This window comes from Eptesicus fuscus, chromosome 6 (assembly GCF_027574615.1).
Source record: "Eptesicus fuscus isolate TK198812 chromosome 6, DD_ASM_mEF_20220401, whole genome shotgun sequence".
NCBI classification, from domain to species: Eukaryota; Metazoa; Chordata; class Mammalia; order Chiroptera; family Vespertilionidae; genus Eptesicus; species Eptesicus fuscus.
The window spans coordinates 107,684,473-107,703,566 of record NC_072478.1 but is presented as its reverse complement, the minus strand read 5'-3'; the positions used below and the strand labels follow the sequence as shown (position 1 = coordinate 107,703,566).

The window sequence follows — 19,094 nt, the reverse complement described above, 5'->3', positions numbered from 1 at the left end:
CCAGGCGGTGCCACCACGCCCGCAGCACCCACAGTCCATGGCCCTGTGCCACCTCCCTACCCGTAAGGACACTCCAATACTTGCAAGGTTCCCACAGCTTCTCCCTCCTGCTTCCCACTGGTTCCCCAAGATGGTCCCTCCTAGGACAACCCAGAACATCACGTCCGTCCCACCCACAGAGAAACACCACTCAGAGCAGCACCTGGGCCAGTGCCAAAGCCGAGGCCGAGGTGCCCCAGCCACAGGCCACATACATCTCTGGGCTACTGAACCCACGCAGCGGACCACAGCCAGGACCTGTCCACCGGGTTCAAACGTGTCCAGTCACAGCACATCCTCAAAGACCCCAGCCATTTTTAAAGGGACAAGGAAGGCGCGCAGATGTGCCATGTATGCAAGAGCAGACCAGACATCCACCCTCAGGAAAGCACAGAGCCAGGATGCACTGCCTGAAGCTTAGCGGCATTTCCACTCCTCACAGCGCTTCCTGAAAAACCTGTTATCCAAGCCAAGGAAGCACTGGGGGAGGACCTGGCGCCTCTGGGTAAGGGAGCTATGCTTTCCCAGCCTGCCATGGGTGAGCCAGAGCAACATGCAAGAGCCCCGAGATTGGGGCTCTCTGCTCTGAGGCCCTATAACCATTTAAGCAAGACCCAGCCTGGGCCCAAGACCCCTATGCAACCTGGCGACTTTCTAAGCCAGTGTGGTGACCCCACACCACCTGGTCTTTCTGCCGGATCTTCATCCCAGTCCTTCCAGAGGGAGGGAAGCCAGGAGGCCCACGGGGAGGACGCCCGCAGCACCGGCATCTGCGCAGCCTCTTCGAGGAGGGGAGCACAGCTGATACCAGGGCCTGGAGGGCAGGCCTGGCCGCCCAGAGGCAGAGCACCTGGCTCCTGGCCGTGTGCCTCTAGTTTCCCATGGTCTCAGGAGCTGGCCACCTGCACTCACCTCATAGCTCCGGGCGCTGGTGCTAGCCGCTCGCTCCAGCTCCACACGAGCTCTCTTGTGACTCAGCTGCATCTGCATCTTCTCCCGCTCCACCTGGATGATGTGAGACTTCGACCGGATCTGCTCCGCTCGCTCTTCCAGCTGGCCAGGTCATGCCAAAGGAAAGAGAATCCTCAGTAGCCGCTGCGTCCAACAGGCCAGTGGCTCATTCAACACTCACTCCTGGAGCAGCTACTCCCAACACGACCCACACCCAGCCCCAGGGAAGAAGGAAGACACCGGATCCCGAGTTGGGTGATGGGCAAAGAAAATGAGAGAGATGAAGAGGGCGTATGTTTAAGATGACAGTTGTGGGCTCGTTTCAAAAAAGTGGGCAGCCTGGCTGGTGTGGCCCAGTAAGTGAGCATCAACCTATGGACTAGGTCACAGTTCGATTCCCGGTCAGGGCATATGCCCGGGTTGCAGGCTCGATCCAGGAGGCAGCCAATCAATGATTCTCTCTCATAATGATGTTTCCATTTATCTCTCCTTCTCCCTTCCTCTCTGAAATCAATAAAAATGTATTTTTTTTAATTTTTTTAAAAAGAGAGTATATTAAGAAAAGGGTCTCCTGTTGCCGTGTAACAAGTTACCAAACTAGCAGTATAAAACACCAGTAACGAGTATCAGTCCTGCAGGTCAGAAGGCCAGGCACACAGCTGACCACGCAGTCAGTAGGGCTGTGTGTTCATCTGGACTCGGGACCCTCTTCCACACGCACGTGGCTGTGGGACTGTCACCATGGGCTGCTGTGGCTCTGGAAGGCCACCCACAGTTCCTGCCACACGGCCTCTCCAGCTCCACAGCCATCCAGGGAGAGTCTCCCACGGGGGGATCGCTCTCCTGCTCCGCACCTCTGAGCTCTGGTCTCATCTCTCAACCACACTGTTCAGGCTCACCTGGGTTCACTGACCTGAGATCTTAATCACATTTACAAATCTCGTCGCCACAATCCTAGTTAGTGTTGGATCAAATGGGTCCACCAAGGACCACCTTAGAAGTCTGCTCCCACAGATGGCAGGTCCACAGAGGTGAGTTCAAGCCTTGAAGGGACTCAGAAGACACACCAAATGGTTTCAAAGAATCACCGACTCTAAGGGCCTCTTCTCCAGGTGGGCTGCACCTGACCACTGCAGAATGGCCTGCAGTCCAGCACACAGCACCTCCTGGACACTCAACAGCCATGCCGAGTCTTGGGTGCACCCCAGAAACACCCAGGCAGAATCGTCCTCTGGCACGCACTCTCAGGGACTCACATGCACGACAGAATTTGAGAAGCACTGGGCTAGAGCAAGTGGTTCTTATTTCAAGCAGGGACATCTGACACTGTCCAGAGACACTGCTGACTGCCACAGAGAAGGTGGTAATGTGTGTGCTACGGGCACCTAGTGGGCAGAGGCCAGAGATGTTTAGCAACAGGAAAGTCCAGCAAAACAAAAACTATCCAGCCCAAAGGGTCAGAGTGCCAAGGGTGAGAAATGTGGCCAGAGAAAGGGAATTTCCGCCCCCTCACACCCCCCCACCCCGCACTGGTGGGGGCCCAAGTCCACACTTCCTTCACCCTGTTTCTCTCACTGCACTGCCCACCTGCTGGCATATGGAGGTTCCTAACTCCACCCTCCATCAAACACGCTGGCCTTCCCAGCCTCACTCTGTGTCTGCAGGTGGCCCAGCTTCTCCAAAGATGCAGCACACAGCTCCAGGGGGCATCACCCACAGGGACCAGGAGTCCCAGAGACACGGGCTCCAGGCCTCCTCTTCCTCGAATGTGGACTGCATTTGAAGGAAAGTAACTGAAACATGCTTTTTTTTTTGAGGAAGGGAGAGGGAAACAGAAACATCGATGATGACAGTCACTGATCAGCTGCCTCCTGCACACCCCCCACTGGAGATGGAACCAGCAACCCAGGCAAGTGCCCTGACTGGGAATGAACGGTAGCCTCCCAGTTCTAGGTCAATGCTAACCACTGAGCCACCCTGGCCAGCTGAAACATTTTCATATTTACACAAACACTGATGTGTAGCAGAGCAAACTGTGAACACTTTCAACTGGAAACAGGAAACTTATTCAAAGGAGGGAGGGGCCTGGTGGGCAAGAAATACTGATGGCAAGAAATAGACCTACAGCTGGGGAGGCAGGCTGGGGAGAGAGCACTGGGGGAAAGCCTGTGGCGGGCCAGGCACCACGGCAGGTACTGCGCATCTCTAACCAGCTCCCTCTGGCTGTCACTCACTCACTGACCCTCCAGCGCTGAGTGAGTGAGAGCTGGGGGCCTCCCAGATTCTAGGTTTACAGTCCTGACAGGCCAAACATCCCCAGTCATGTGCATCAATAAAATTGTTCCTTTTTTCAACCAGTGGGCAAGGATCACAGTGTAACCTATTACCACTATTATTTCAATAAAAAGTGTTTTAACACAAGAAAACTAATTTCAAAATAAATAAGAGTCCTTGCCAAAAAATGGGAGTGAGCAACTTAGTCCACTACTAACAAATATGAAGTAATTCAATTACTCAGCAAATGAATGCATCTGAGCCTCATGGGGCTCCCAGAGCAACAGGAGCCCACAGAGGCTCAGGATACTATCACCCAATGGCCCCAGCAGCACCCACGTCTGACACAGGATACTCTCGCTGAACGGCCTCAGCAACGCGAGGGCCAACAGGAGAGGAGGGACGCAGCAGCTGGAGCAGAGCGGTGGGCCTGGGCAAGCCTGCGTGGACCCAGTGATTCTGCCCCAACTGGGACTGACCCCACAATTCCTTAGACGCTGGCGCCCTTCAGGAGACCTCACCCCTTTACAACTGTGTCTACAGGGAGCAATGCCGAGAACTTGGAACAAAGCAAAATAACACTACAATCAGAGTAAAACTGTCAAAATCGCCCCTTGGCAGACGGGAGCCAGGATCTGCAAACGGCCTCCCGCAGTCTGAGGCCATCCCATTCCCAAGCCTTCACTCACTCCCCGGCTGTCCCGCCAGGCCAACCAAGGACCTGTGTCACCGCACCGCCTCCCTTCCCGGCGTCCACCTTCGAGGGAGCCAGCTGCTGCTGGCACTGGGTGGCCACTCGCCCAGGCAGGGTGGGTTTTCCTCCGTTAAATGAACAGCCAGCGCTCCAATCCCCACCACGAGGCCTGTGAGCTCATTACCGTGAGCACACGCTGCGGACCAGGCCTGCTCTGCGCTGCTGACAGACCAGGCTGTCAACCAGGACGGGTCAGGGCCAGACCCTGCTTCCCTCCCGCTTTCTCCCCCAAACTCTGAACGCCCACGTTAGAGACCCGGGAGACGGCCAGCTGGCCTCTGAGGAGACACTGACCTGCCGCAGGGACAGGAAGTGCCCACTTAACATCAGCAGTGGCCACGGGCCCTACGACTTGCAGCCAAACGACGTGTAAGGAAACGGATTTCACCACAGGCTAACTGGCACAAACAAGAGTTAGGTTCCTATGGCGTCTCACCCACAGGAACAACGGCATGCGAGGGCCCGCTGTCTGAGGAACTGACCCAGCCTATCTAAGGGCAGTGTTTTACTTAAGAGACCCCGGTCTCGACACAGGGCACTCACCTGAACGACATGGAAGACACCTACGGACAGGTGTCTTCAGCCAGAGACGCCGTTCCCCACGACACTCACCTGCATGCTCTGCTGGTACTGCATCTGCAGGAACCCAGGGGCCGAGGCCGCAGCGTCCAGGCCCGCTCCTCCGTCCACTCGCTGAGAGATGAAGTTGTTCAAGGACCGCAGGGAGGACAGGACCGTGGTGTTTTCCCCCAGGTCCTCCATGGCCACGCCTCTCTGGAGGAAGAAAGGGAGGGGTCATGGGAGCCTTCCCCAGTAACTTCAGTCCCACGGCTGCCCCGCCCCGTGGTGCCCCGCCCCGCCGCTTGCTCTCTGAGCCCTTCAGGTAGTCCAGGGCCCACAGCCCGTTATCCAGGGTTACCTGGGAGCCCAACTGCTGATTTACCAGAAAAGTAAGAGGCACAGAAAGCCGACATGCCCCCAAGCTGCTGAACGTCAGAGACGACCTGTACAGCAGCGGGACAGACAGACAGACAGCTGGGGGTGGGGGCGGGTGCAGCAGGCAGGTGGCACCTCCCTCAGTCACACTCACAGAGAGCCCAGTTTCTGGGAATCACAAACAGAACACACAGTAATGCTGACTTGTTAACAATCCTATATAATAAAACGCTAATATGCAAATCATCCCCTTGGGAGTTCAACCACCAAGAGTTCAACCGCTTGCTATGAAGTGCACTGACCACCAGGGGGCGGCACGGAACGAAGGAAGACCCCATCCGGCAGCCGGCAGCTGGCAGCCAGAGGAAGGAGGGTCCCCAATTGGCCCTGATCGCCTGTCAGGCCTAAGGACCCTACCCATGCACAAATTTCATGCACCGGACCTCTAGTCTATAATAATAAGAGCATAATATGCTAATTAGACCAGACGTCCTTCCAGACAAAGCCGGGCCGCGAGGGAAGCCCGGGTCCCAGGTGCCTGCCGGCGGCCAGAGGGAAGCCAGCGCCAGCACCAGGGGGAAGGAGGCCTACTCTTGCACGATTTTCGTGCATGGGGCCTCCAGTGACTAATAAATTACTACTATTTTCAACCAAGTAAATACTAAAAAGAAAGATATTTGACATTTACTGGGCACCAAGACTCCTCGAGCCTCAGTTTCCTCATCTGTAAACTGACATCATAAAACCTCCTTCCAAGTGGAGGTGAGGATGACTGTCCACCAGTCTTCAAGCAGCAGAGGGACCACCGCTGCCGGACAGTCCGACGCTCATGCTGCTTGGAACCGCCATGCGGCATCTCAGGACGTGGCGACGGAGACTGAGCCTGGGCCTGCCTGGCTCTGCGGGTCCAGCGCTCCACGAGCCAGCGCACGGAGGTGAGGACAAGCAGCAGCCAAGCCCCCGCAGCCCCAAACCTCGGCTTGTTCTGGCCTCACACCAGCCGGCGGCCAGCCCAGTGAGCGAGGGAGCGAAGGGGCAGCTAACAGCCAGAAGCGTGACTTCCACAGGCGAGAACTGTTCTCCCCTTAGAAGAGCTGGCTCCGCAGGCTTCCCCTAAGAATTAGATGAAAAACACCTCCCTCCACCACCACCCCCAAAACAAACCAAAAAAAGCCAAGAAGTGACGAATCTTACTTTGATTCAGAATGTCCCACCAACAAGGACCTCGGCCTTGCACAAGCAGAGCCCTGTCTTCCCAGGCCGCCATTCCCACCCCTGCACGGGCCGGTCCGCTCCGCCTCTCCGTCAGACTATACGTGGAAAATGGGCCCACGCTCCCCCTGCCCTGAGCCTCGCAGACACAGGCCCAAGTGGCGGGAGGCAGCAGGGCTAATCCTTCCCTTTGCCGGATTAGACCAGGCCATTCCTTCCATCCACCACGGGAAACTTAGCCACTGTATCCTCTCGCAAGATGCCGTCCCTGTAAGAACTGAAGCATGTGATACACTAGAATGAAAAGAACACACACATTTTCAACTGCCTGGGACTAGGCCGCTCACACGGCCCGCGATAAGGCCGCAGCTCAACTCCATCCTCTTTATCCAAGACACCCCGGCGTCCCAGCAACCCAACCACTGGATGGGAACTGCGGTCAACGGAGCCCTGAGCTGGGCGTCCACACTCCCTGCTCTCGGCGCCCCCTCTGGTCCTGGGCAGAAGGATGACTTCTGGAACCTAACGAGACTGCAGGACGCCCGCCACCTGGCACGCCGCCTCGCACGTCCCGCCAGCCCGCCACAGGCTTTTGCTGCTGCCTGTGCACTCACACCAGGTGTGAAACGCTGTGCACTCAACACCAGGTGTGAAACGCTGTGCACTCACACCAGGTGTGAAACGCTGTACTCAACACCAGGTAGGAAACGGTGGCTCCCGGTGCCGCTGGGCCGGCCGTTGCCATCGCTCCACGGCCATCGCTCCACGGGTGTGTACAGGTGCCCACTCCTCCTTCTCCCCCCCCCCAGGAGGCGCAGCCCTCAGCCCTAAGGCCCATGGCCGCCTGGGCCTCAGCCCCCAGGACACTGGCCATGTCCAGCCGCTTCTCCCAGAAGACGCGCGGGGGCGGGGGGGGGGGGACCTGCAGGGGGCGCGGAGGGCAGCTGGGGCTTGACTGCAGGGACCAGAGGCAGTGACAGGCAGAGACCCTGGCTACAGGGGGGCGCTGGGGGCAAAGAGGGGGAAGCAGGTAGAGAGGAGAGGGGGACCCGAATGGAGGAGAGGGGACTGAGGAGGGGGAGCGGAGACTGAGGTGGGGGTGCGGGCACTGAGGAGGGGGGCTGAGGAGGGGGAGCGGGGACAGAGGAGGGGGGCTGAGGAGGGGGAGCGGGGGCTGAGGAGGGGGAGAAGGGACAGAGGAGGGGGGCTGAGGAGGGGGAGAAGGGGCTGAGGAGGGGGGCTGAGGAGGGGGAGAAGGGGCTGAGGAGGGGAGCAGGGACGGAAGGACAGAGCCGGGAGCGGGCGCCGAGGGTCGCCGGGTCAGAGCCGCGGGCCGGAGAAGGACGGAGGGGGCGGCGCCCAGCCTCGGCCTCAGCGGGCAGCCCTGCCCCGACCCGGACCCCGACCCCGGGCCGCCCCTGCACAACCCCCGCCCCGGCCCCCGGCCCGGCCCCGCACCCACCTCACTAGCCCGGTCGGCTCTCCGTCGCCGTCGCCGCTCAGATCTCCCTCCTCTGCGCCTGCGCTCTCGCGAGATCTGCGGCTGCGCTCTCGCGAGATCCGGCGGGGCTGGCCGAGAGCTGCCGGGCTGCGCGGCGGCTGGTCCGGGGCTCCGCGAGAGCTCCGGCCTCCGCTCCCCCGCGGGGGCCGCTGCGAGGGGCCGCGGGACCGTCAGGGCGCCCCCGCCCCACGCAAGACGGGCTTCGACCGGGCGGCTGGCTCGCACCGTGTTGTGTGGAATCGCCCCGCCCCGCCGCTCCCGGTACCTGGCTGCCCAGGCATCTCCCTGAATCCCCGCGGCCCTCCCTCCCCTCGGGGCCCGCTGTAAAGGAGGGTGCTGGGCCGCCGTACCGCCCTCCGGCGCCCTGTGAGCGTCCGAGGGGCTCCGCCTGGGGCTCCGTCCTCCGGGTCGCAGTCAGCGCCCCGCCCCCGCCCCCGCCGCGAGTGGCAGCAACCGGGGTCTGCCCGGGAGCATGGCCCCTCCTCCCGGCGCTGCCCACCGCAGGTGAGGCCCGGGTGTGGACGGCGTTCCCTTCTTCCAGATGAAACACGTGAACCCAAAATGGACGGGACCGGAGGGGGAGCCGGGATGGAAGTGGCACGGAGGGTTCCCCGGACTTAACGGGCCGACCACTGGAAATGAAATGAAAACCGAATTCCAGCCCAGCCTGCAGCTCCCCTCGGGCAGCTGGGCTCAGCCGAGGGCCCCCAGGGAGACCCCTGGGAGCCAGTCATCACTCCGCAGTCAGCAAACTCCTGGGGGGCGGGCACCTCCAGGAAATGGCTTTGAAGAAACCAGTAACCGGTTTTCAAAAGCAAACTTAAGCCCTGGCTGGTGTGGCTCCGTTCGATTCTAGTCAAGGGCACATGACCGGGGTGTGGGCTCCATCCCCGGTGTGGGGCGTGCAGGAGGCAGCCGATCCATGATTCTCCCTCATCACTGATGTTTCTCTCTCCCTCTCCTTCCTCTCTGAAATCAATAAAAAAAATATTTTTTTTTAAAGGCAAACTTGGATGGGGGCGGGGCAGAGAAAAAAATAAAAAGAGGCAAACTTAAAAACATGGAAATCCCTTCAGGTAATACAACCTATCGTGTTCATAAAGCGGCATCAATCCCTGGAAGAGAAAGGAAAATAACACTGTTGTTTGCTTTGGCAATTACCTTTACTGTCTAGGGAGCCCGAGTATTACAGCAATGTATTTCCAGCAAAGCCCAAAGCACACCCACCCCGCGCATAAACTCATACCAAATTCTCCCCTAATTGCTCCGGGAATTCTCGCTGCTTGAAGAGTGGATGTATCTGCAGATCATTCACCAGACGTGGAAATTAATCCCCAGACTGACATTTCAGATTTTCCTACATTATGCTGTAGAGCCAAAATCTCAGCTGGAAACCTGTGCCGTTCCCGGAGCAAAGGCGGAGCCTGTTTCTCCGTAGCTACCTGGCTTGTAAGCGAGTGCGTGGCAGGGGCCTGTCTCCCCGGCGCTGCCTCGGTGTCCATCCTTCCCTCCCCAGCCCATCTGCTCGTCCTTTCTTTCATCTTGACCCTCCCTCCCAGTAACTTCCTCTTCACAAATCACGCGACAGACCGTTTGTTATCATGGCCACTGAATACAGTTCTGTCCTCTTTTCCGTGTAAAAAGAGGTCCCCACTGTCCTGCCTGCTGCCTCCCAGGTCAAGCCCGGGCCTCCCAGCCGCACGCGGAGTGCAGCGACATGTGCAGCGACCAGGGCCGGGAACGGAGGAGAACGCTCAGGCCCGCTCAGGCCCCTTCGCGCGGCGGTACTGTGTGGCCAGCAGGTACACCTCCGAGGACTCCTTCCTGCTGGCTTCCGGCTTCAGGGTCCTCGTGCCCTGGAATTCCTCTGTCAGTCGCTTCTGTAACCGGTGGCTTTGACTTCCAGCCCAGGTCTTACAGAGAAACGTCCCCCCGGGACACAGCACGTCGGGAGCCACGTCCAGAAGCGACAGGCACAGGCCAATGAGCCGGTCGTGGTCCAGGCCCCGGATCCCGGTGGCGTTGGGGGCCATGTCACTCAGAATCACATCTGCTCTCCCGCCTGGAAGCAGTTCTCGGATTCTCTGCCAGGTCCTCGGGTCGGTCACATCCGCGGGGCACAGGAAGGTCGCTCCTCCCAGCGGTGCGATGTGAAGGAGATCCACCCCGAGCACAAAGCCCACAGGACTGCTGGGATCTAAGGAAGAAACTGAATTAGTTATCACACCCTGATTCTCCCCACAAAGTCATGAAATAGGACCAAGGGAGAGCTAATGTGCAGGCAGGCGGACACGGGCCTTCTCCCCCCTCTACATCCTGCAAGGACACACGTGGGGGCGTGGTGGTGCTTCACGCTACATCGGAGAAAGCTGGGGCCAGAGGCTCAGTGCTGTCCCAGAGTCAAAGGCAGACCTGGGGCCATACCCCAGACTCGTCTCCAGCTCTGATTTCATTTCATTTCATCCCTGAGACTGCTCACCTGATGAGCTAAAACAGAAACTGTTACACTAGCATATAAAGTGCCTCTTGGCCAGTGGTCGGCAAATTGCGGCTCACGAGCCACATGCGGCTCTTTGGCCCCTTGAGTGTGGCTCTTCCACAAAATACCACGTGCAGGCGCGCACATGTACAGTGCGATTGAAACTTCGTGGCCCATGCACAGAAGTCGGTTTTCGGCTCTCAAAAGAAATTTCAATCATTGTACTGTTGATATTTGGCTCTGTTGACTAATGAGTTTGCCGACCACTGGGTTAAACCAACAAGTCTGTCTATAGCTTCATCCAAATTCTTTCCGTTAAAAAAAAGCTGAGCTATGGGGGAAAGGGCAGATGTAAAATAAGGTCCAAAACTGGTGCCCTGCCCATATCCGATTTCCTGAGGCGCTGGTCCTGCACTGTGCTCTCTCCTGGAGCATCCCCTTCGTTACAACCTCAGGATGTCCACTCGAGGCAAATCGCTTGGGGTGCAGCTGGGCAACTTCTGGGAGAAGGAGCAAGCAAGCTGCTTTCCCCCCACACTCTGCTTCCACTTCTCCCCAAGTTCACCGTGGCCCCTGCTCCTCCACACAGCCCGTCGGGGACAGGAACCACTGCAGTGGTGCCAGGGAAGTTTCTGACCCAAGTTCAGTCACTCGGTCGACAAGCACTGGCACTGAAAACAATGTTTTTATGCCAATTCTCAAGCCCGACGGCGCCCCAGCCAGCCATGTGGCGGGGCTGCTGAATGAACCAGACAGGCCCAATGCTATACCTTCTGCGGGTCCCTCCACTCCTCTACCTCAGTTTTCTCGTGCAGAAAATGGGCACAAATGTCCCCACTCTAAGGTGCCTGGGAGAGATGCTTATGAACTGTCACAAATGTCGTATAACGCCAGCGCACGCAGGACCCTCAGACGCCATGGCTGGGATACAGGTGGCAAGAAGGCTCACTGCAGCGCAAAGACCCGATGCCCTAGATGCGGGGACGGTCCCCCAGTACCTGTTCAAAAGGATGACGTCGCTTTCTAAGTTGTATGGGTGTTGGTTTACCTGTTTATTAATCAGGGGAACCTTTTTCATATTTAAAAGAAAAACACACCTTGGACAGCCCAGGCTGGGATGGCTCAGTTGGTTGGAGCGCCATCCCATACATGGAAAGGTTGCAGGTTCGATTCCCAGTCAGGGTACATACCTATGTTGTGGGTTCGAACCCTGGTTGGGGTATGTGCAGAAGGCAGCCAATCGATGTCTCTCTCCCCCTGCGCCCCCCAATCTCTTCTCTCTAAAATCAATAAGCATAACCTTGGGTGAGGATTTAAAAAAAAAAACCTTTGACAAAACCCGAAAACATGAAAGATAAAAGCTGCACCCCTCGGGTTGAGCCTGAGTTGGATCCGGAGCCCCAGCTGTGCGAGCGGAGCAGCCCCAGCGGGACCTCGGGAAGACCAAGGGCTTCGGCAGGCAGGACCCAGAGCCCGGGTGCGGTCAGACAGCACTGCCGTTCAGCGCAAAAAGGCTCCGTCACGGCTCCTCGGCAGCGAGAGGGCCGTGGTGGAAGTGCGTTCCCAAAAGAACGTGGGAACAGCGTTAGTGTGCAAAAAACCTGAAGGAACGCACACCCACACACAAGTGCCGTGTGATCTGAGGGGATTTTATTTTATTTATTTTTTAAAATATATTTCATTGATTTTTTACAGAGAGGAAGGGAGAGGGATAGAGAGAAACATCGATCAGCTGCCTCTTGCACACCCCCTACTGGGGATTTGCCACAACCAAGGTACATGCCCTTGACCGGAATCGAACCTGGGACCCTTGAGTCCGCAGGCCGACACTCTATCCACTGAGCCAAACCGGTTAGGGTGATCTGAGGTGATTTTAATCGTCACTGTACCTTTCGTTCTAAAAATGTTAGTGTCCTATCTTTATCGTTATTATTCCCAAACCACCAACTTCAGAAATCGGCTCAACCGCTCTGTGTCCTGCGGAGACGAGACCCACCTGTGCCTGCAGCGTTGACTCTCTGCACCGCCACCTGGCTCCACGCCCCGGGGGCCGCCCCGCAGTCTAACACCCGGAGGCCGGGCCGCAGGATCCGGCGCCTCGTGTCCATCTCCAGAAGCTTGAAGGCGCTGCGGCACCGGTAACTCTCCACCCTCGCCGCCTTCACGAATGGGTCCTTCAGGTGGCGCGTCAGCCACAGGTGCTCGGCGCCGGTGCGAGCCTTGCAGTGCCTGGCCGCCGTGTGGAACCCGTGGCGCGGCAGGGACGCACACGCCAGCCTGCAGCACCTGGCGAGGGAAAGGGGCAGCCGGGTTGGCATCCCGCATCCACTAGTCCCGAGCCTGGTGGGGCCCGGTGCAGCCCGTGCAGTTAGAGAGCAGCACGGGGGCCCAAGAGGGGAGGCAATCTGACAGCCACCGTCAGAAAGCAGGTGTATGTACTGACCTGCGACCCCCACAGTTTATACTGCAGGCCCCACCCCGAGCACCTCAAAATGGACTGGTCTTTAAAGAGGGAATTAAGCTAAAATGAGGTCATAGGGGTGGGCCCGAACCCCATAGGACTGGTGTCCTTATGAGAATTAGCAGGCACAGAGGGACAGCCACGTGAGGACGAGGGAAGGAGACGCTGCCTCCGCGGAGACAGGCTCAGGAGGAACCAGCCTCTGGCACTGATTTCGGACGGCTCCTCGGCCGGCACCTAAGAATGAATTTCGTTGTTAAGCCACCTGCTCGGCGGGCCTTGCTGCGGCGGCCTGAGCACACGGACACGGCAGCGGTGGTCAAGAGGCGTTCTTCGCCCTGGCTGGGGAGCTCCGTGGGTTAGGACGTCGTCAATGTGCCAAAGTTGCGGGTTCGATCCCGTCGTGGCACATACAAGAACCAACCAATGAATGCACACATCGGTGGAATCGATGCCTCCCTCTCTCTCTCTCTCCCCCTTTCTCAAATCAGTAAGTGTTTTCTCCGTAAGGAAAACTCAGGCATCAGTGACAGCCGCCTTCGTTGTATCCACCAAATCTTCCCAGTCCCGGTTGGTAGCACTGATAAAGGCAGCGAAAGGAACATTCTTTCCCACCTGGGACAGCTGTTCGCCAGGTGGCGAGAGACGGGAGAGAGCGAGGTGAGGAAGCGTCCTTGCCTGGCTACGGGGTTCCCCGTAAGCAAGTTCAGTGGCTAGAGATCCTGACCTTCACGTTCCTTTTTTTAAAAATATATTTTATTGATTTTTTACAGAGAGGAAGAGAGAGGGATAGTTAGAAACATCGATGAGAGAGAAACATCGATCAGCTGCCTCTTGCACACCCGCTACAGGGGATGTGCCCGCAACCAAGGTACATGCCCTTGACCGGAACCGAACCTGGGACCCTTGAGTCCGCAGGCCGACGCTCTATCCATTGAGCCAAATCGGTTTTGGCCCTTTTTTTTTTTTTTTAATGTATTTTTATTGACTTCAGAGAGGGAGAGAGGGATAGAAACATCGATGATGAGAATCATCCATCAGCTGCCTCCTGTGCGCCCCCTACTGGCCCACACCCGGGCATGTGCCCTTGACCAGAATGGAAAGGTGACCTCCTGGTTCACAGGTCAAAGCTCAACCACTGAGCAATACCTGACCAGCCACATTTCTTAACAAAGCTGAATCGACTGGTGGAATCGTTTAAGGGCAAGCTCACAGTCTCTTAGGAAAAGTTAGGTTTTAACAGTTTAGCAACTGCCAAGACTCTTCATTTAACTCTACAGGTTCTATACTTTTATTGAATTTTTCTGATGATGAAAAAAAAGCTATCATTATCCCCAGGCTCCAGGCCGAAGCCTGTTCAACACCAACGCACGTGGACACGATCTGAAGACAGTAACGCAGGAATCACAGCCTCAGGGGAAGGGGGCAGAGCGGTCCTGGTGCCAGAACCAATCCCAGGAGGAGGGGCGGAGACTGCAGTGACACAAACACATCCCCGGATTTGGGCAGCTGACCTCTGACCTCCTCCAGCCCCATCCACATCCCGGATGCGGCCACAGCAGCCTTTCCTTATGAAGTATGGTAGCAACCACACTTGGGTAAAAATTGCTGTTTAATATTTTAACCTTGCTGTTTTGGGTTCTGTGCTCATTTAAAAGTTATTTTGATTTTCTGGACTTATGTACGCTATCCCAATACTCCACTGATGATGGTTTGAATGTCCCATGGATTGTGATCTCACTGGCCACCGAAGCACATTCCTGGGACCCAGGACAGTTCAATGATCCTAAATCGCCTCAGCAGCTAGAGAGTGCATTCCTGTGACTCCGTGGTCCCGGAGTCTGGACAGCCAATTATCCTAAATTGTCCCAGACAATGTGTTTCTGTTGGTTCAGTGACTGGTAGATAACTAAGCTGCTCAAATTCTGCTTCTGTAAAAAATGCTTTTTCGCGAAACGGATTCCTCCTTCCAGACCCAAAGATGTAATCGGTACTTTTGTGACATTCTGCCGATAAAAGCCAGGCGTGGCAAGCTGTTCGGGGCTGCGAGGTTTGGAGCTTTGGCCCCTCGAACGCCACCGGCCTGTAATCAATGACTCCGTAACTGGACTTTTTTGAGGCGTCCTCTGTAAGATGGGGTACATGACAACTTTCTCCGAAGCCTGTGCCACAGCCTGGAGGCCCCCTCCGCCTGCGGGGCCCCCTCGCCGGCCCCTCCTCCTCCTCAAACCCGGTACCGCTCTCGGCCCGCCCGTCGGGTCCGCAGCCCCCAGCGCCGGGCGGGCCGGGTCCGGGCCAGGACGGGGCGGAGTCGGGTCCGTCCGGACGAGGACACCGCGCGGCCCCGGCCACTCCCGCCGCCGGCGCGCAGGCAGCAGGCGCCGCACAAATGCCGCGGAGCGCAGCCCGCACGGGCCCGGCCGCCCGCAGCCCGCCTCGCCGCCCCGCGCGCCCGCCACCGCTCACCCCGCCATGGGCGCCGACCGCTCCCGCCGCCGGAAGTGCCGGCTCCGCTTCCGCCGGAGGCCCCGCCCCCGGAAGCAGCGCGCGGGCCCTGAAAGCGCGGGGAAGCCCTGGCAGGTGAGCTGGGGCGCAGGGCCCCGGTGAGCGGGCCGTGCACCGGGAGAGGGGCCGGACAGCCTGGGGCAAACTGATGCTATTTTGGCGCCGGGGCCGAGGGGCAGGACTGCCCCCCGCTTTTTTTAATGTATTTTTTATCAGAGAGGAAGGGAGGGAGGAGAGGGAGAGAGAAACATCAGTGATGGGAGAGAACCGTGGACCGGCTGCCTCCTGCACGCCCCCCGCTGGGCATGGAGCCCGCAACCCGGGCCTGTGCCCTGACCGGGAATGGAACTGTGACCTCCAGGTTCATAGGTTGATGCTCAACCACGGAGCCACACCGGTTGGATGTGCCCTCCTCGTGCGGAGGAGCCTGTGCTCAGGCCGGGCCTGGGCTGTGGGCGGGGCCTGGGCTGTGGGCGGGGCCTGGGCTGTGGGCGGGGAAGGGAAGGGAAGGGAAGGGGTGTCCCTGGCCGCTGCTGCTGCTGCCTCAGGCTCTGAAGGCCAGGCCTCGTGCTAGCCCAGACCGTCTGCTCATCGACCGGCCCTGCGGAGCTGGGAGGTCACCAGCAGGCTCCCGTCCCTGCCTTCCAGAGCACACTTCTGCCCCACCTGCCCCTGCCCCCGCAGCCCACCTGCTCCCATCCACGCCCGTGTCCGCGCCTCGCCTGCCTTCCTCCTGGAACCCACGGGACCATGGGCGCCTCCAGGCTCTACACCTTGGTGCTGGTGCTGCAGCCTCAGCGAGTGCTCCTGGGCATGAAGAAGCGGGGCTTCGGGGCCGGCCGCTGGAACGGCTTCGGGGGCAAAGTGCACGAAGGAGAGACCATCGAGGACGGGGCCAAGAGGTGAGGGAGGCGTGGGCCTGACCACAGGCCCGGCTTCGGCAGGGGATGCGGACTCCAGCTGGAGAGCCGGACCCCTGGTTTCACCCCTTTGAGCCATGCGACCTGGAGCAGGTGCTTAACCCTCGAGCCTCAATGTCTTCATCTGCAAAATGGGAATAACAACCGGCCCTGGCCAGTGCGGCTCAGTTGGCCGAGTGTCCTCCCACGCACAGGAAGGTTGCCAGTTCCGTTCCCGGTCAGGGCACATGCCCAGGTTGCAGGTTCTGACCCCCGCAGGGTGGTACTGGAGGTAACCAATTGATGTTTCTCACATCCATCTTTCTCTCTCTCTCTCCCTCCCCGCTCCCTTCCTCTCTCTAATATCAATAAAAACATTTAATAAGTTTTTTAAAATAACAGTACCTACCCCTCAGGGTGGCTGTGAAGACTCGGGCTGCACGTAAAGGGTTTGGGCTAAGCACTGAGGACCCGCTAGCGGCTCCGGGGCGGGGTGGTTGGGGACTCGATGGGGAAGCTGTTGTGCCTGTGGCCATTCTGGTAGCTGGGCTGATACCTCCCTGAGGTCTTGTTTGCTGTCCCCGCTGTCGGGTCACCCCAGGAGCCGTAGCTCTGCCGGGAGGGGGATACAGGCGTTTCTCACACTGCCCTGAACTCGGGGCAGGTTCGCCAGTCAGTCAGAATGTTGACGCAGGAGGTGAAGGTTTCAAAGACCAGACCCGCCAGCCTGCTGCCGAGAGGAGGTGGTTAATTTTCTCTAACCGTCTCAGTGAGTGCATCACAGCTGAAATAGGCTCCGGAGGTCAGGGTGATCCGTGGAGATTAGGCCATTTAACCCAATGTGTGTTTTTACGGAACCACGTGTTTTCCCGAGACCTGGGTACAGGCACAGAAAGGAACTGTGGATCGTGCCGCTGAGGCCGCCTGGGGAGCGAAGCTAAAGACCTTTTTACCTACAACCACAAGGGGCAGACATACCCAGAACATTTTTATAGAAACAAATAAACACAGGGCAGTGGGGAGGGAGATCTCTAAACGGAGGTTCAGACTCCACGTTTCAGGGTTGCAGCAGCAGCCCGAGTCCCCGGCACAGATCCAGGCCCTGGCCTGCCGGTGACTGGCCGCCCAGCCACGGAGCCCGCGCTGAGCCGTTTGTCGGGGGATCAGCGTGCGGTGTGCCCGAGCTCGGGGCGCAGGGCTCGGGCCAGGGGCTCGGTGATGAGCAGGTGGAAGCTTTGTTCCGCCGTTAACAGCAGTTGAAAAGCCGGTTGAAGTCCTCGAGGCCGAGCCGCTCTGCTGTGTGTAACGCGGGTACAAAGTGACGCGTCGCAGCTCCCTGCGGGGTGTTGGGAGGAAATGCTGACGGGGTGCAAGGCTCCTGGTGAGGAGTCCAGGGCTGCTTGCCAGGTTGTCTGCAGTCAGCAACTGGGACACTTTAAAACAGGTGCCTGCCCTGGCGGGGCCGGGCCATCCTGGCTGTGCTGGTGCTGGGCTGACCGCACCCCCTCTGAGCAGCACCCCTGAGAGCAGGCCGGAGGGCGTGAAGAGACAGGCCCAAAGCTCCACGCCCCCGAGGGTGAAGGGTCTCCTTGCTGGACCCAAGTTAAAACAGCCAGGCCCTGCCTGCCGAGGGACCCTGTGCTCTGTGCGCAGGAGGGAGGGAGGGAGGGAGGGAGGGAGGGTGATTCTTCTGGCAGAAAGGCTTCGGTTCAGGACCCAGGTTCCCGCGGCCTGCAGCCCCCGGCGAGCAGGAGCCGTGGACGGGTGGGGGTTCTCAGCTTTACCACCCTCCTCCCGTGAGACAGCCACGCAGCTGACCCATGCAGGCCTGGGCCACAAGGTCCACAGCGCATCTGCGCCCCGTCACTGCCCTGACCCCGCCCCTCAGGTGGTCCAGACGATGCGTTTCCCTTCCGTGTACACATCCTCTGGCCCTGGCTGCTGTGGCTCAGTGGACAGAGCATCTGCCTGCAGACTTAAGGGTCCCAAGTTTGAGTCTGGTCAAGGGGTTGTGAGCTCGATCCCCAGAGTGGGGTGTGCAGGAGGCAGCTGATTAGTGATTCTCTCTCATCATTGATGTTTCCCTCTCCCTTTCCCTTCCTCTCTGAAGTTAATAAAAATATGTATTTTTTGAAAGGAATTTAAATATTTAAAAAATTAATTTAAAAAAAATACTGTTGCTCTTGGTCCCCCGGCACTGTGCTGGGGGCTCTGAGGGCCGGCACCGGCTCCAGCTGTCGCCTTCCCGCCCGCCCGCCCGCAGGGAGCTGCAGGAGGAGTGCGGGGTCACCGTGGACGCGCTGCACAAGGCGGGCCACATCACGTTCGAGTTCGTGGGGGAGCCCGAGCTGATGGACGTGCACATCTTCTGCGCGGACAGCGTGCAGGGGACGCCCACGGAGAGTGAGGGTGAGTCCACGGCGCGCCGGGAGGCAGGCCCAGGGCGCCAGCACCCCCGACCCCTCCCCACTCTGACACCACAGCCCAGGATCCAACGTGATCCTGGCGCTGCTCGGCGGGCTCCGGGGGGCAGGCTCCGGGGTCGGTGCCGTCCGGGCTGGAACCCGCTCTCTCCGCCCACAGAAATGCGGCCTCAGTGGTTCCCCCTGGACCAGATCCCCTTCGCCCACATGTGGCCGGACGACAGCTACTGGTTCCCTCTCCTGCTCCAGAAGAAGAGGTTCCAGGGCTACTTCAAGTTCCAGGGCCAGGACACCATCCTGGACTACAGGCTGCGCGAGGTGGACACCGTGTAGCGGCAGGACCACGCGCCCCTCCCGCCGCGGTCACGGCCGCACCACACGTGGGCCCGCCCGGCGAACCACGCCCGGGCTTTGTGTTTGGAACCTGAGTGGATGGGAAGGAAAATAAACGTCTTTCCCCCTTTCAGTTCTCCCCAGGCCTGTGTTCGGGACGCCGGCAGGCACGCTTGGCCGTGACCGACTGCACCCGGGGGCAGACAGCAGGGAGACAAGGCCGGGGGCGGAGGGGGCAGCGCTGGGACCGGGGGGACTGCGGGGGGAGCTGGGCGCTCATCGGCTTGGTGCTGCGGCTCGTTGGGGTCGTGGAGGGGGCAGGCGGCC

At 58.9% G+C, this 19,094-nt stretch overlaps 3 protein-coding genes across 4 annotated transcripts in view; 1 reads left to right on the top strand and 2 right to left on the bottom strand.

Moving 5' to 3' along the window:
• MAD1L1 (mitotic arrest deficient 1 like 1) overlaps positions 1–7,670 on the bottom strand; it is a 148,170-nt gene extending 140,500 nt beyond the window's left edge. The window contains exons 1-3 of the mRNA XM_054718261.1: positions 7,629–7,670; positions 4,631–4,792; positions 952–1,092 (exon numbers count right to left, since the gene is read on the bottom strand). Of these exons, the coding sequence (XP_054574236.1) occupies positions 952–1,092; positions 4,631–4,780 (291 nt within the window). The 5' untranslated portion in view covers positions 4,781–4,792; positions 7,629–7,670. The remainder of the gene's footprint in view (positions 1–951; positions 1,093–4,630; positions 4,793–7,628) is intronic.
• Positions 7,671–8,814: 1,144 nt separating this feature from the next.
• MRM2 (mitochondrial rRNA methyltransferase 2) lies at positions 8,815–15,112 on the bottom strand. Its single transcript, XM_054718260.1, has 3 exons — positions 15,074–15,112; positions 12,143–12,432; positions 8,815–9,864 (listed from the first exon to the last, which is right to left on the bottom strand). The coding sequence occupies exons 1-3, from the start codon at positions 15,079–15,081 to the stop codon at positions 9,422–9,424; spliced, it is 741 nt and encodes a 246-aa protein (XP_054574235.1). The 5' UTR covers positions 15,082–15,112; the 3' UTR covers positions 8,815–9,421.
• A 571-nt stretch (positions 15,113–15,683) lies between these two features.
• On the top strand, positions 15,684–18,900 carry NUDT1 (nudix hydrolase 1). Of its 2 annotated transcripts, none has more exons than XM_008156016.3 (3): positions 15,684–16,014; positions 18,275–18,420; positions 18,595–18,900. In XM_008156016.3, the coding sequence occupies exons 1-3, from the start codon at positions 15,863–15,865 to the stop codon at positions 18,765–18,767; spliced, it is 471 nt and encodes a 156-aa protein (XP_008154238.2). In that variant the 5' UTR covers positions 15,684–15,862; the 3' UTR covers positions 18,768–18,900. The 2 variants fall into 2 exon arrangements, with proteins under 2 accessions (XP_008154238.2, XP_054573028.1); XM_054717053.1 differs by lacking the exon at positions 15,684–16,014 and adding an exon at positions 16,021–16,303.
• Positions 18,901–19,094: the final 194 nt, after the last annotated feature.